Below are 16,872 nucleotides of genomic sequence, written 5' to 3'. Positions count from 1 at the left end.
CCCAGGAGAAGGGTTTTCAGCTTTCTTTCACTTTCATAAATGGACAATTGAATGCATTTATCATCATGGATGTGGTATTTTGCTGTACTGATGACCATACATAAATTATTATAGAAAAGGCTTACATATGGAAAAAGTGGGAACACTCACGTTTCTTAAGGGGAAGAAAAAAATTCGGAGGGAGGCGGTAGTTATAACCTCTGTTGAGGGGCTTATCTTATACCCAGTGCGACACCAAGTTCTGCAGAGTGTGAAATGGTATGTGAAATACCAACTGAAGAGCCTCAAGCCTACGCTGACTCCTGGATTAATTTGCTTGTCTATATCCTTACTTAGGTATCTCATTAGGTATCCATGAAGAGTTTCAAAGCAATTTGCCATTTTAAATGAAAGTACACGTGTAGAAATAACACGTTTCTTAGAAATCTGTATAGTAGGGGAAACAGGTCAATCATGTGAGCTTAGTAATCATAAAAACAAGAGCAGTAATATCAACAGTTGTTCTGGGGTCACATGTAGCTAATCTACCCTTCTATCCAGCAGGTACTAAAAAGTCACTCAGATGCATTGATCCAAGTTTAGGACTCACTTCCTTGATTGACTTACACCTGCACCTGCATATAGTCATACACATTCTACTGAGTAATGCCCTTCTGTGCTTTTCAAGTTCCCACTCTTAAGAGCAATATTCAGTGTGGATTCACACACTTAAACTGATACATGTTTTTCTCTAGTAATGAAAGTAGGAATAAAGTATATTCTGGTTAGTAAAACTTCCAACTAAGGTAAAATCTGTCCTGACCGGATTTTCTGCTCTCTCACCCCGTGTCAGTTGGTAACAGGGTACTGGTCACACCAGTATTTTCAGGCCTAGAGCACACAGTGACATTCTAAGCAGAGGCAGCCTGGGGAGAACAGCGTGAAGACAAAATTGAGCCCTGACCCATTGGGAAGGGTTGACACTGGGGAGATCACGGCCAGTCAGTCCTGGACAGTGATTCGCAAAGATCTTATAAGGTGCTAGAGACTCAAAGCTAGACCATCAACTGGTAAAGCAGAACATGGCGGCAGGACTCTCCCATGGGAGCAAGGCTTCCCAGATGAGATCCCAAGCAGACGCAGGAGAAACTGGACAAAAGACACTGCTCACCCAACTCATACCAACTTCCACAGAACCGTTTTCATAATGTTAAAGGAAAGACCTTTACAAAATCTATTCATACAAAAGTGAACAAATCCCACCTATTTCACAGCACTAACTCAGGAGCACGCTCCCTGCCTCCCACATCCCCCAGCTATCCTCTTCCTGCCTGGTTGTTTCTTCCCAATTTTTAGTGTCATCGTTTCACTTCACTTTGCAATCACAAGTTTAACACTCCACTAGGTAATGATAGCAGCACACAGTAAGTAGAAACAAAACCAAAACCAGCCCACCATTCCTCCAGAGGACAAAGACTGTGAATCATTAAATCCTAGGATGGCCAACTCACATGACTATACTTTTTGTGATCTATGTATTCATTACACAGATCAGGGAAAACCTAGTTGTCTTATTTGGACTAGTATCTCAATTCATGACAGCCAAGATATGGAATCAACTCAGATGCCCATCAACTGATTGCTAGATAAAGCAAATGTGGTATATATACACTATAGATTACCACTTAGCTGTAAACAAAATGAAACCTTGTCTCTTGCAACTAAATGGATCAAATAGAAACCATTAAGTTAATGTTTTTTCTCCTCAGGAAAGTGCTTATGCAGCTAGAGTGTGCACAACCCATCAGCTACTAAAACCTAAATACAGATATTTCAGATTTTCAAGTATTCACACTGTTACTGGAATTGATACAATGTATAGTCTTATTGGTAAATGTAGCCTTAAAAATAATTTGGAAAATCAATGTTAAAAGAGAGGAAAACACAAAGACTCACTATCTATTGGTTCTTTCCCAGATGACCACACCAGCCAAGGTTGGGGCAGGCCAAAGCCAGGAGACTGCATATCGATCTCCCACCTGGGTGGCAGGGACCCAAACAATTAGGCCATCAGCCAGAAGTTGAATCTGAGCAGTCAGGATACGAACTGGTGCCCATAGGGGGTGTAGGTGTCATTGGCTGCATTTTTACCTGCTATGCCACATGACCGACCCCAGATGAGGTCATATTTGTAAGTTTTTGTAGACAAATTTGTTATCCAGTTTTAGAAAATGTGAAGCAATACAAACAAGTAAGAGACAGAAAAACACATTCTCTCCTTGCTCAGCAGTATTCATCAGAGTAAACCGTGTTATCTTATCGTCATGTTTTCTATCAGGAAACCTCTGTTCTTTTTTTAGATTTAGAGAACTGCTTTTTCTGACAGAACCCCAAGAACTAAGAAACTCTGAACCTCAACTTTGTCCTTTGTCCCAGCTGTTTACACCAGCCTGTCAGGAGAACACATGGGTTGGCAATGTGATCAAGATTAAAAAAAAAAAAATGCCAAGGACAGCATTCAAATTTTCCCCTGCAAGTATCACTCACTGCCATGAAAATTTGCTCTTTTCACACCATGCTTGAAGTGACTGTTTCAACATTTCCTTGACATCCAGGTTTTTTTCCCCCTTTTAGATAAACAGGGAAAAATAACTTGGCACTGAAGAATACATTCCTTTTGATACACTTCTGAAAATACAAACCTTATCTCAAGACTTCTAAATATGACATTCCAAAGTGATCAACAGAACACTTCTCAAAGTTTAGAGTGTAGACATAATGAACATAATTTTCTGCCCCAGAAGTTAAGTGATTAGAAACTGCCTCCAAAGCCAGGGCTGATGTAAGGTTCAATTCTCAATAAAGAGAATGAACAGCAAATGTTGGAATGTATTTATTTGTTGCAGATACTCTGTAGACTCGTCAAAGAAGCACAAAAAATACGTGCAGCTTTTTTTTTTTGAGTATTTACATATTTTTTATTTATTTGCTTTTAATTCAGTTTCTGAAGTTTCAAATTAGGGAACCATCTTCAAGTTCTTTGACTAATGCTGCAGCATTGCATGGAGAAGAAACTGTGCAGTTGAGCTCACTGTCATTCTAATTTTAAGCTATTATGCTAAAATGGCCATCCACCAATAGTCACACACACCTACGACTTTTGCCCACATTTGCAGTAACTCCTGTGATGGGAAAAGACAGTGTGATTGGGCTCTGCGTCTAGGTGACCACTGACTGTGTCGCTGCAAATGTGATTCTGCCTCAGTCTCTGGGGTTTGTAATTATCGCTTCAGTAAAATAGCAAAAAACAGTCTGAGCTCCACCATGGCTAGATCGAGACTTAAAAAGAATCTTCTGCTGCCACCTGCTGGTGCTTTGCAGTTAATGATTCTCAAGGTGCCCTAACAACACTCTAGATAAGCAGGCATAACCTTTAGGGTCTCACACATCTTCAGCTAGCTATATATAACGCAGTCTATAACAAATTGTGGAAACAATATTGTACACACTTCTTGAAGTAGAGAGCAGAGGCGACAAGAGCTCATCCTCTTACCGCTCAAGTTGCATATGAATTCTCACTACACTGCTCTGAAAGGAAGTCTGAAGGGATCGCATCTCCTTGCTCTTCTTCCCCATGAAAGCCAGCATGTTCAGGTCTAGGTCAGCCATCATTGGTCTTGGCAGAGGACTCCCTGCACTCACACCGGACGCCAACCATCCAAGCTTCATTCTCTCAGCCAAAAATTCCACAGACCCAGCGTCTGCTTTTGAGGACCTTTCTGAAGTCGATGTAATCCCTCATGATGTAACCACACGACTGATTCCTAACCTAAGACTGGAGGCAGGGAACAATACAATCCCGTTGGCAATCCAGTTGGAACTATCAACACAAAGAAAATTTAGAAAATGGGGACCCCAAGTGTCTGTTAGCTTTCTTTGTTATTTAAAGAATTTTTTAAAATCTTAGCTAAAAAGGGTTTAGGGAAGATCGTTCTCTGATTTACAGGGTGTTTTAAATCAAACCAGGGCTCAACCCTTTTGAGAAAAAGGACTTTCTATCAACATTACAACCTACCAGTTCTTTCTACACAAAATAAGCAATAAAAATGTTTTCAGTTCTTTCATGGTTCAAGTCATACATTGTATGATTTTTTCCCCTGCTACAGTGTTTTATCTATCCTAAAATATACTACAAAATCAAGTATAAAATGTGAAGCATAAGGCAATGCCCCATATAAACCCAACCAAGTCTTCCCATCCCATCCCAAAGGGAACCAGTTTGTGAAAACATTGAGGGTTCTCTCAAATTTTATGACAGAATTATGAAGTCTTATACACATTCTGCTGCCAAAAATTACCAGAAGGAGTGACGAGCACAGCCTCAGGAGTAATTATGGAAAGTGTTTCATAAGACCTTACACACATGAGGAAAAGGTAGGGGTAGACCACTACAACAGATGACCGAGGCAGTAGGAAGGACCCCGTCCTATTAAATGCAAGTACCCTTTGATCACAGTATTCGTCTCCCACCCTTCAAAGTAGCTTTGAAACCACAGTGCGGGACTCCCTTGAAAACCAGCACTTATAACTGCTCACTGACAGCTATGAAATGTACAGGTCATTTTCACCGGGGACACAAAAAGGCAATGTTCCAGATACTTTCCAATTTTATCATCCAGTTCCTACATCAATGCCATTTTTCAAATTTCTGTTCAGAATTTAAGAAGCTGCACTTTGGGTGTTCTAAAAAGCCAGACGCAAGGTGAAAGCGTACAGCACAATTGACATGCAGTGCATCCCCAAGCAAACAGTAGCACTGCCTGCTCCAGCAGCGTCACTCCCCACACCCCGAATCCAGCAGCGTCACATGCCTTCCTTTACAAAAGCACACGTCCAAGTTCCCTCAATTCTGTTGTCCTTCGTATCTGCACGTTTGCTTTCATCTTAGTAAGAATGGAAATCCACTCTTCCTGATCTGGCTACCCAGTGCCTGTGTCTCCTTTGACCTTTAATCAACAAACTGTGTGAAGCTTTACTGATCCGAGTTCATGTTTATCAGTTCTTCTATGAAGACCTTGATGTGGAACACAAGATTGAATGCATTCCTCAGAGTTGCCTGTAAGCAGTCTACGTTCACACATCATACTGAACTACAGTTTCTATGCACTAGGAGTGTCTTGAACACTCCACAGCAAACACATTTTATGGGACAATGAATGGTTTTACACATTTTTCCACACTAAAACTTACCTTTGAATTCTCTTTTGCCATGAACTTCCTGATGTAGCCTAGGAATCTACTTTCAACGCTAAGTAATGAACACAATATGCATTTGATTTTGTTTTGATTTTCTTCTGCATCTGGAACTATGCATTAAATTCTGCCTGAAGTTGCATAATAACTTCATCTTGCATATTTCTTCTACCACCAATATTCATGCTTTCATTCAAGAACATCATGCCAATAGTTTGTTCCATTAAATAAACTGATAAAGTCTAAATTTTAAAATATTTTAATGCCCTCCATATAAAGGACTTATATGTTCAATTGAATAGATTGATGTTATGCTACTACATTATATATATATAGCAGTAATATCAGGTAAATATATTGACATAAGTGGCTTTGTAACAAGATGTTTTCCTATAAGTGGTAGTAAGGAACTTCTCCGTAGGAAAAAGTTAACAAAACATGTATTTTAAACCCAATACTCTCATTTCCTTATATGGCTCCCTTTCCCCATCTTCTACTATAACGTACCAAAGTAGCTTGTTTCAACTCAAAGATTAAACTTTACTGATGCGTTCAGTTCAAGGTTCACAGAATACACATGAGCATTTCTTGAAACAGACGAAGTGCCTCTCTTACCTGTGTTCCCAAGCTGGCTGCCATCATGTGGGTCAGAAGTTTAGCTGCAAACATGGAGTATCTGGCACAGAAGATATGGGAAAGGACGGCCAAACAGAGACCTGCAGAAATAACCAGTCCATGTGAGCCTCCCTGAGCCTTACATAGACAAATAGAATCACAGCACACTGTCTCACGTCAGTAATGACCGCGGGCAAAGCCTGCCACCTGCCTATTCCACCTGTTCAGTCCATTCTACTGATTGGCCTCACTGAATCTTCATATTTTGAATGAAGATCAAAGGGTAACTTCAGTTTCAAATATCCATATATCCACTTTCTTGGTAAAAAAAAATACTAATCAAGTTGGTTATTTTCTTCAACATTTTGTTTTCTTATTAGTCAAGTTTTCTTGTTTAAGGGTGAAAAAAATCAAATGTAATCTAATTTTCTAAGAACAAGTGGTTTCACTAAATAGAGATATTTGCAGAGGTAAACAGGATCTCTCCGGCACAAAACTGAATGTCACCACCAAAACCCAAGATTCATAATTACCTCCTTTTTGTCTCTGAAGACCAGTTATGTAATTACAACAGTGCCATTTATTAATTTTACGGGCAAATGGTGAAAAACATGAATGGTGCCAAAAGCAACACAATGTGTTCTTTCCACCAAAATCATTTTGAACCTAAGCATGTAAATTGCTAAGTTGTATGAAGAAAAAGTATCTTTTGTTTCTTTGAAAGGCTGAATGAACTAGAGGGAGCGACAGACAAGAAAAATCAATCTCCCCAAATGGCTTCCAGAAGCCAGATCTGAGCCATGGTGAAGCCACGATCCAGGAACTCCATCCAGGCCTCCCACAAGGACGACAGTGGCCCAACCACTCGAGTCATCTTCTGGTACCTTCCCTGTGTATTAGCATGAAGCAAAACAGCCACACCTGGATCTGGCACTCAGCTCACTGCACCTCAACACTTGTTCTCTACTGTTTTAAGTCTACTTGAAGGCATATATTTACCAGGCTTCTGGGGAAGGTATACATGTATTTTTAAAAGTACTTCTTGGCTGTAAAAAATGTACCTGACATTGGCTATGGGAACCCATTTTTTTTGATGAATGTCTAGTCTTCCAGGGTTCTATTTTGTTTAAGGATTATGGAAACCTCATGACAACTGGCCTGTGTGTTTTGCTTGGCCACGCACTTGGCACACACAAGCTCATGTCATTGTATCAATGCCTCCATGATGAAGAGGACACTCTGCCCTCAGTTTTCTCCCACTATCTTCTCAGAAGCCATGGAACTGACTTACATTTTCCACCTGTTGGCATGAATACACTGGGTCTGGACAAAATTCCAGACACGGGGGTTTTCTGATTCATCTCCTTTCCAAGAGTGCAGCTCCTCACTCTTCTGTGGAACAGATCACAATCGCCCTCTCATATTAAGGCAGATAGAGCTCCTTATCTGAAGGAAGCCTCTGCACCTACTGGAGCTTAGAAGGTTGGTCAGGAAGTCTGAGCAATCATTTTTCAGAAAGGTAGCTATGGGATTGTGGGGAAACAGTGTGAAGCGGAGAGATTAGGGTTGGACAAGAGAGAAACACAGGAGCCAATTCCCTTTCCTAGTTCATGAGAACTGAGTCTTTCCTTCATTCACTCATCCAAGTACATGACATGAATTTAGTGCATGAATGTAGTTGGTTAACTCAGAAATACTGAATGAAGTAAATTTAGCTTTGATTAATGTGCAGGCATGCCACCTGGTGGCCATCCAGAATTCAAAGTCAGTGACAGGGAACTGGACCAGACACTATTGGCATATCATGGGACATAGCCATCAAGCTCATGTTTTATTTAAGAGGTGGAATATTGATAACACCCTCATATGGACTGTGCCTTGACCTAGGGATTCATGTGGCTTTGGGCAAGTATATAATAATTTAAGATTTTAAAAAATACATGCTTCCATTGCCAGGTTTCTAAAATGTAGTACTAAGTTTCTAGAAGTGGTGCATGCTTACCTAGAAAAGTAAGCATATGTTCTATCGATTACCTGCATTTAGCATGTGAATTTTAAATTTACATGCCAGTTTTTAATTAGCAAACATTTTGGCCTCGATTAACATTGATATGTACATTACAAAGCATAAAATTTAAGTAAACAGAATGGCCTGACTTCTTTTTAGTGTTTTAGTGATAACTGTTTCAGTTGGAGAACACTGACACACAAGGCTTTTTTTTTTAAAAAAAAAGTAATTCAAAACAAGAATACATTATCCAATAATAAAATGGTAGCAGTGAATGTTTCATTCGGATAGGAAAAATTCTCCAGAACAGCTAGATTCTTTGGCTGTTCACACACCTGTCTAAGCATCTTCTCTGGGGAGTGTTTGCATTTCTGCATTGATACACTGTTGGTGTATTAACACATCCCGTGAATCCCTCTGTTGTACAGCCATTGTGTGAGAAGGTGGCACATCTCCCCAAAAATGAAGTCTTACAAAACAAGATACTGGAACATTTTCCCATTTCTTTAAAATATTTATGGATGGGGCATCTATCACCCATGCATCTCTATGTATCTGCATTTTCTGACAAGTCCAAATAAAAACCAAATTGTTATTTCGTCATTAAATCAGTTATTAGCTTAGAGCTTAGTTTGTTTTCCCACCCAGTGACCCGAGGTCCTGCTCTATTGCTCCTCTACATACATTTCCACATCCATAAATCCTCTCAGCAGATCATCTTTTGGTTGCTGTGACTTGGAAGCTAAGGGCAGGAAAGTCCCCAAGGCCTGGAATGATGTCTTCCGTGAACAGTCGGCATGCAGAGGGGCAAGGTGGCCAGCAGACTGGCCTCCTGATAGCCAGCCTCTGATACCGGTGCTGCTCATCACCAGAGGTTCTACTCTTCAAAATGGAGTAGAAATAAAAATGCAGTTTCTTGGTTCTAGCAGTCTTCTGTCACAGGGCTAGATTTACCTGTGCCAAATGTTCCCATCATCAAAAAACAAACAAATAAACAAAAAAACAAAATTAAAAAAACTAGAGTGCTGCAAACTGTGTGAAATTCCTTCCTGAACAAGTGTGGAAAAAAAAGTCATGTTTTTCCACAGAATTTAATATAAAAAATGGCTAAAATATTTAATGTTTGGTACATGAAAGTATGAAGACAGAAGAGCCAAACTATGTCTCATTATTAGAGCACACGAGAACTACACTGCCCATTCATTTCTTCTTCTAACAAATGGCTAGTAAACTACTTTATGGAAGGGATGGTATAGGAGAGTGCTCAGAAAGGCAAACCCTCTGCTCTCTCAGGCTTGTCTTTCTGTATCGTTTCCCAGACACTGTTTTAGGTACACAGAACTTAGTTCTGGGCAAGGAGATGCAGAGGACAATGCTCTGGGTGGCTTTCAGGAATGTTCTCATTGGTCTGCAAGTAGGACACAGACATGCGATTCTCCCCGGGCAAGCCTGGACACTGCTCATGGGATGCTTACAGCTGCCACAGCTAGTTTAGGTCTGTGGGGGAGGGGTGGCATGGGACGCAATGGGTCAGGTTTGCTACGTTAACTTATCCAGGAACCACATCTCTATCTCTCTGAATTGTCTATTTCATACAGTCAAACTCATCCTAAATAGCAGATCTGTATATACATATTCCGAAGAATCCAACATTGGGGAGATTCATGTCACATATCTGAATATCCGATTCAAATCCAAGCTCTCCTCTCAATTCCAGCCTTCTGCTGCTCCATCCCTGGGAGGCAGCAGGTGATGGCCCAAGGGCCCTTACTACCAATGTGAGACCTGCATCGACTTCTGGACTCCTGGCTTCAGCTCAGCTCAGTAACAGTTGTTGAGGGGATCAGGAAAGGGTAGAGTGTTTTCTTTCACATACATCTTTCTAAAGGAATGACACAAGTCGGCACATAGCCACAAGGCCGGCAAGTGATTTCCATCTTCTGATTCACTTCTCCAAATGCTCTTGATGGTCAGGTTCGAGTCAGGCCACAGCCAGGAACCAGGTACTTCCTCCTGGTATCCTCTAAGGGTGACAGGGACCCAAACATTTGGGTCATCTTCCACTACCACCCGAGGCACATTAGCAGGGAACTGAATGGAAGCAGAGCAGCTGGGACTCCAACTGGCACTCCAGTATTGGATATGAGGGTTGAAGCAGAGGTTTAATGTACCACAATACCAATCTCCGATTTTTTTAATCACAGTAGTTAACTTGTTCAGAACTAAGTTTTATTTGAGGCAGGTGCTTTTATTTGAATAAAAACACGAACTTCTTGGTGTGCATGTATTTCATATAATCCTGATATGTTCCCTGCAGAGCAAGCCCTCCCAAAGATGGCATCATAACCACTTCAGCCTTTCCATCCTAGTATCTGCCTCCCATCTCATGCTGGACGACACACTCCTGAAGAACTGCAGCCAGATCCATGTCTCACTCTTTTCTGCATCCCCAGTACAGAAGGACCTTTCAGAATTATCTACTGAATGAATTCACGAGTAAGATGGGGAGAAAGATTTTACTCCATGCCTATGAATTACACAGCTTCTGAACCTTGTATAAAAGGGATCTGGGACAATAGACTTTCATTCTCACAAATACTTGGAAGTATCGACTCAAATGGTCACTGACCTGAGATACATATAAATCCAGAAGAGAAAAAGGCCTCGTTGTACGAAGATAAGTTGTCGGTCTGGGCGTAGATAGCGTACACAGACATGTGCGAGCAGGCGCACTCCACGTAGTTGGCAGTGTCCTCAACCACTTTGCATAACTGACCGTCAGACAACCAGCTAGAACAGAAACAATAGTCACTGTTCCCCTTTCCTCAATATGTAAGGGTTGAGATGACGCGAATAAAAAATAACCCGTTGAACTTAAGTGTTCTTTCCCTGAAACTTAAGCCAACCACGTGGTCAAAATAAGCACTGGAGAGAACACTCCGTCCAGGACATGACACAACAGGTTCCACAAAACACCTTAAGAAGCAGTCCACATGCCAAGCCGACCTGCCTGAGCACTCCTGGTTCCAAGCAGCAGGCCTTCCCAAGACAACAGCATTTCCCACCTCAGGCAGGGCTAATCCACCCACGAGGCTCCATCATTCATCAGTATCACCCTGATACGCTATGCCCACTCTTCCTGCCAATTCTTTTATAAATCAGACTTTTGAACACCATAAACTACTTGCCTGTCAATCTAGGAGTCCCTCCTTTTTTAAAATTTCATAGCCACTCATACTATACATGCTTTTTCCCTTAGTTCCCTCAAGAGTTTCCTTTTAAAAAGTCTGGCTAATTCAGTTGAAGAGCCTTCTCATGATTATAGGCCACCAAGCATCACACGGCAAGCCTTCTGGCCTTTCCACAGTGGCTAGTGGTTCAGTCATGTCCTTTGTGGGGCCTCTTAATTTTTCTACAGACAACACACTTCCTGAACCAAATTGAGATTTAAGCTCAAAACCTCTTAAGGTTTCACACAGACTATCTTGGTTCACATACAGCAGGTTACATTCCCATAAACACACTGGAATTTGAGAATCTACTGCACTCTCCAGCCACGCTAGCTGCATAGCAGAGCCCATTGTAGATGTCAGGGCCCATGGCTGATGGGGAGCTGAGCTCACTCTGCTGTCCAGCATGGAGAGGAAGGACAGAATCAAACACCGTTGGGCCAGGCAGAAAGTTAACTCCAACACATGGTAAACCCCAACACTATGGTTTTCTACTGGACATGTAATGCCTTCATATGAGCCTGAGGTTACAAATGTCCAAGTTCAATCAGTCTAAAGCAGGGGCCATTTGTATGAGTTTAAGATCTATTTTCTGACACTAATAATTTCAATTGAATACTACTTCTTGTTATAGAAAGATTTTACCAGGAGTTTGGTGTTTGGAGAACCATTGCTATCCCATCAAAGGTATTAAATGTCCAAAAATTCATCAGTTTGCATGACTGAAATTTAGTAATAAATTAAATCCAGAGGCTGGCATTGACCCTAGGCTCCCTCCCAGCACTGTCTGACCCTATAGTGTTGATCGACTTTCCAGTCACAGTAACTTAAACCTTAAGCCAAGGGAATTATACATCATTTTCTTCTTCCCTTTCCTGCACATGGCTCCAATCCCCAAAGTATTTCCCACCATGTGAGGACTAGGACTGTTAATCCTGTAAATCCCTTTAGATCCTTCCATAGAGGTTTGGCTCCAGAAGCACAGGCCCAGACACTGCCCAGACAAGGAATATCCTTGCCCACGTTTTTCCAGGAAGATTATCTGAATGGAGAGCAAGCCAGGTCACACGCAGAGAATGAAGTGGCAACAAGGAAGTCAACAATGTCCTACACACATCCCCAAAGTGGTTTGTTGCATTCCCCAGCACAGTGCTGAGTACTTCCCTAGCGGCCATCTCAGAGAATGATCAGAGTATTAAATGGTGACCACTTAGGACACCATTACAGCACACAGAGTATCAGAACATGAACAGAGTATTCGGATGAGTTCAGAGTATTAGAAGAGAGACACAGCAGGAGGACACAATGAGTATTAAGTCTGGATGGAACAGGCTCAGAGAATAAAACCTGATCACAGGGCATTAAACAGCAGTATCAGTACCAGAACACACAGCATTAGACCATGACCAGAGTATTATGTGAAGAACACAATGAAAGTATTAGAAGACAAGGAACATGTTAGATTGTGCTGAGAGTGTAACACGATCAGAGCACTCAACTTAGGAGAACTAGAACGGAATCAGAATATTAGAATACAGTTAGTATCTCAGTACATTCTCAGTGTTAGAACATCTCACTACAGAGATCTTCTACCTGAAGTCCCATCCGGGACCACCATCTATGTTCAGTACAAAATTTAGGCTCCAGTAGGACTAGAACATGAAAGAACCGCAATCTGTTCATATAAAACAGCTATCACGTACCTTGCAGCAGCCTGATTCCAAAGAAGACAGAGAGACGTCTGTGGAACAATCCTGGGTTCGGTAGCATAAATCCTGTAGACAACTTCGTTGTTGTTCGTCAGGAGCTGTGAACTGTGACCTTTCACACTCACAGACAAGACCTGTAAGAGTCCAAGAGAGAAAGCATTGAAGCGAGTTTTCAAGCTCAGAGTGTGACTGAGGCCGTCTCTGGATCTGACTTCTTATCCTAGGCATTGCATCACTTGCTTCCTCTTGTCATGAAGACTCAGAAATACAGGCATTTGCACGGTCTTCTGCTGACCACTTCTTGCCCCTATCTGAGTCATACAGCTGACTGGCCTGCAACACCACCACCTCACCACAGCTGGTATCAGCAAAAACAAAGCATATAGTAAGATACCATGTTAGGGAATGTGATATTGTTCACTCACCACCTTTGCATCTATTTTACTCATAAAAAGTATGTAGGACTATTCCAACTAGATGTGAAACATGCCACAAATGGTTCAAGATGGAATTATTTCACAATAATTTACTACGTGTCATTCTGAACAGAAACATTGGATCAAATTAGCAGGTTTCTACTGTCTGCTCAGAAAATACCAGCGCCCAACCACGTCATGCTGTTAAATGATCAGTTACCTTATTTTTCAGAGCTGGAAGTTTGTTTTTGGTTAGAAACCACTGCTGGCTGCTGTACTCCGTAAACTGGACTAATTTACACATATTTTGCCCAGCCATTATTCCTGCATCTGGGACATCCAATAGCCGCTCTGGAAGTCGAATATAATCTCCTTCCTTTCCTTCAAACTTGTGCCCATTGATTTGTTGTGGGTACCAGCGAAGAGCCAGGATTGAAAAATATGGACAACTGTCAAGGAGGGTTTTGCTTCTGCAACAAAGAAGTGGAGAGTTGACTGAAACAACAGCTGCTTGCACCTGTATATCATCTCACACCTGTTCCACAGCATCCCCGAATACGCTTCTCCATGAACGGCAAGGACACTCCTAACCCCAGAGCAGTAAGACAGCATCAATTCTCAGCTGCTTTATGGCCAACTGCCAGGACTGCTGGCTCAAACTTCTGGCATCCTCTTATTTGACCCTACTTGTAACCTAAAACATGGATTATTAAAGACTGCGTCATGGCTGTCATGATACAAATCCATGGCTATATAAGTGCCCGTGTTAGTCACAGTAGGATTGGTACAGCTGGCTTGTAAGGTGTTTTCACTACATGGTTTTGTGGAAGAATACCCTGACTTTAAAACACTTCAGTCATGTTTTCATAAAAAATCACCACCACACCCTTCACATACATGGCAGAACTGTGAACATAACCTTGCACTACACGAAATACAACCCTGAATAGTCCCCTTAATTTTTAGTGCTTATTTAAGAGAGACAGAGACAGAAACAGAGCAACAGAGTACTCCCATTTGCTAGTTTGCTCTTCAAATGCCTGTAACAGATGGGGTTGGACCATGGCTGAAGTCAAACTGGTAACTCAATCCAGGTTTCCCATGTAAGTGGGAGGAACTCAACTATTTAAGTCATGTAACCATCTGCCAGGATCCATGTTAGCAGTCAACTGGATCCAAAAGCTGAAATCAGGTATTGAATTTAGTTATTTAATATCAGACAGAGGTGTCTAAATTAACCTCTGAGAAGTCTGATTTGAAGGTCTAGATATAATCAAATGTTGTGCTTGATGAAATTGCTTCCAAAACATGGCATGTTGAAATCACTTGGATGCTTGTTCTAAAGTACAAATTTCTAGATCATCCAACAGAGGATCTCATGCAACCTGTTGTGAATCTATTTCATTTGCAAACACTGCAAGAATATGAAAATACCCGATACTTTCCCAGAAAATGCTAGGGAATAATTCAATAAATTTTATGCACCGAATGATTAAATTGGGTCACAATAGGTGTAGAGTTCATACAGCTGGATCCTTGATCTAAATGAAACCTGGTCAATGCAACTTATTCTGGGAAACACAGCAGAATGTTACATGCAACGTTTGAGAAAGGAGAGGAAGAGGGGAGAGCTAATTTGTTCCTTTTTATATACATCTACTCTTAACTGTCTTTCCTAATTTAACCAGTACATTGTAATCAATGCCTTCCAATATCTATTTCCACCTGCCCAGTTCATACAGGGCTCCAGGCCCCTGTGTATAGGCCTCCTTTTACAACATTTCAATTTGGGGATGGGTGGTTGCATGCACTGCTCAAGACCCCACTTGGAACTCCTCCATTCCATACTGAAGTGGCTGGGTTTGCTGATTCTAGCTTTTTGCCCATGTGCACTCTGGGAGGCAGCACATAATGGCTGAAGTAAGTGGGCATCTGCCACCCATGCTGGAGACCTGTATTGAGTACTGCCTCCTGGCTTCAGCCTGGCTCAACCCTGGTTTCACTCTGCCCTGAAGACTCACAGCAGGATAGAAGGTTCACAACTAAAGCAACCCAGTGGTCCTACAGAAATATGAGCACGTAAATGAAAGAACTGGATCACAGGGAATAAAACTATGAATCGTCTGGCTGAATACAGCTGTACACACTTACAGAGGGGAGAAAGAATGGCAAGCCCTTTTTGACTACACAAACACATGCAGGTTGTAGCCTCAGCATAGACTCAACTGAAATTAGAAAGGGGTCTATGTCAGAGGCCAGAAGGCAACATCAGCCCCTACTCTTTCCCACGCACCCCTACCCCTCATCCCCCTCTCTGCTGGGATCCCAGTCTACAGCTAGCACCACACACGTCACACCTGTTTTTCTGCTGAAAGTCAGCCGAGTCCCAGAGAAGCCAGGTCCTATCAGGACAGCAATGGTCACTGCTCTGTCTCTGCACTGAGGACCCAACTACATGTGACAAGGGCTCTTCTGCTCTAGTTCTGGCTGCTTCAGTTCAGGCACTGGGAAAGCAGCACCAGGCGCTGAGTGCCTGGCTTCCTGTGCTCACACAGGGGAGCTGAAGCGAGCTTCAGACCCCTGCTTTGGCTTGCGGCAGCCCTTGCCTTCAGCCATGTGAGGAGTGAAGCCATGGATGGCAAAGTCTATCTCCCTGAGTCTTTGGCTTTCAAAGTAGTAGATATTTCTAAAGATCCATTGTATTGATTATCTAATTCTCAGTTATAGCATCCAAATATCCACTTGAGTCACATATTTCTGTGTAAACGGTGGGGAGATACATGGCATAAAAGATACTTACTTCTCAGCAGGAGAGCCACAGGTGACATTAGTCAGCAAAGAAAAGGCCAAGTTCTCCGTCACTTGGGCAAAGTGGATGAAGCCCCGCGTATCCTTGCGCTCCGGGTTGAGGAGAGAACAAAGAATCTCATAAAGAAGAGCTCGGCTTTCGGGCCCGAAAGCTTGATTTTTCCCTCCGACAGTTATCTAGGCAAAGAAAAAGTAAACAAGTAAGGATGTATGTTGTCCAAGCTAAACTTAAGCTAAATGCCAGGATATAGAACGTATTGGTTATTAACAATGATGAATGCTCAAAAACAAGAATAAAGCTATGAAGAAGTGCCATATCTCAAAGGTGATTTTCTATGTAACTGTTACATAAATCCAGAACAGGAGTTTGACTTTCTCTGAGTCTCGCACTGCCCCACCCAGCAACACACATTACAATTCCTCGGTACTAGGACCTTTCTTAATAAACCTAGGACGATCTTGATTCATTGGTCTGTTTCTCCCATTGATGAGCTAGTAGCTCATGTTATCTACATTCTTTTGAAAGACAATTTTATTTGAAAGGCAGATTTACAGAGAGAGAAGGAGAGAGAGATCTTCCACCCACCATTTCACTCCCCAGATGGGCTCAAAGGCTGGAGCCAGGCCTGTCCCAAGCTAGGGGCTTCCTTCAGGCCTAGCATGTGGGTGCAAGGGTGCAAGTGTGCAAGGATCCGGGCCATCTTTCAGTGCTTTCCCAGGCAGGGAGCTAGACTGGAAGTGGGGCAGCCAGGACTTGAACTAGTGGCCATATGGGATGCCAGTACTGCAAGTAAAGGCTTAACCCACTACATCATGGTGTCAGCCCCTCCACACTTTTTGAAGTGCTTTGTACG

General features: G+C 42.1%; 1 protein-coding gene across 1 annotated transcript in view; it reads right to left on the bottom strand.

Annotated features, from left to right (window-relative positions):
- The window catches only part of ADGRV1 (adhesion G protein-coupled receptor V1), a 387,995-nt gene that overhangs the window by 227,955 nt on the left and 143,168 nt on the right, over positions 1-16,872 (bottom strand). Inside the window, exons 79-83 of the mRNA XM_058656191.1 lie at positions 16,011-16,195; positions 13,431-13,680; positions 12,789-12,928; positions 10,485-10,645; positions 5,848-5,948 (exon numbers count right to left, since the gene is read on the bottom strand). Of these exons, the coding sequence (XP_058512174.1) occupies positions 5,848-5,948; positions 10,485-10,645; positions 12,789-12,928; positions 13,431-13,680; positions 16,011-16,195 (837 nt within the window). The remainder of the gene's footprint in view (positions 1-5,847; positions 5,949-10,484; positions 10,646-12,788; positions 12,929-13,430; positions 13,681-16,010; positions 16,196-16,872) is intronic.

The sequence above is a fragment of the Ochotona princeps genome, chromosome 28, assembly GCF_030435755.1.
Source record: "Ochotona princeps isolate mOchPri1 chromosome 28, mOchPri1.hap1, whole genome shotgun sequence".
NCBI lineage: Eukaryota > Metazoa > Chordata > Mammalia > Lagomorpha > Ochotonidae > Ochotona > Ochotona princeps.
The sequence above is the reverse complement of the archived record's forward strand: the minus strand, read 5'-3'. Positions and strand labels throughout refer to the sequence as shown.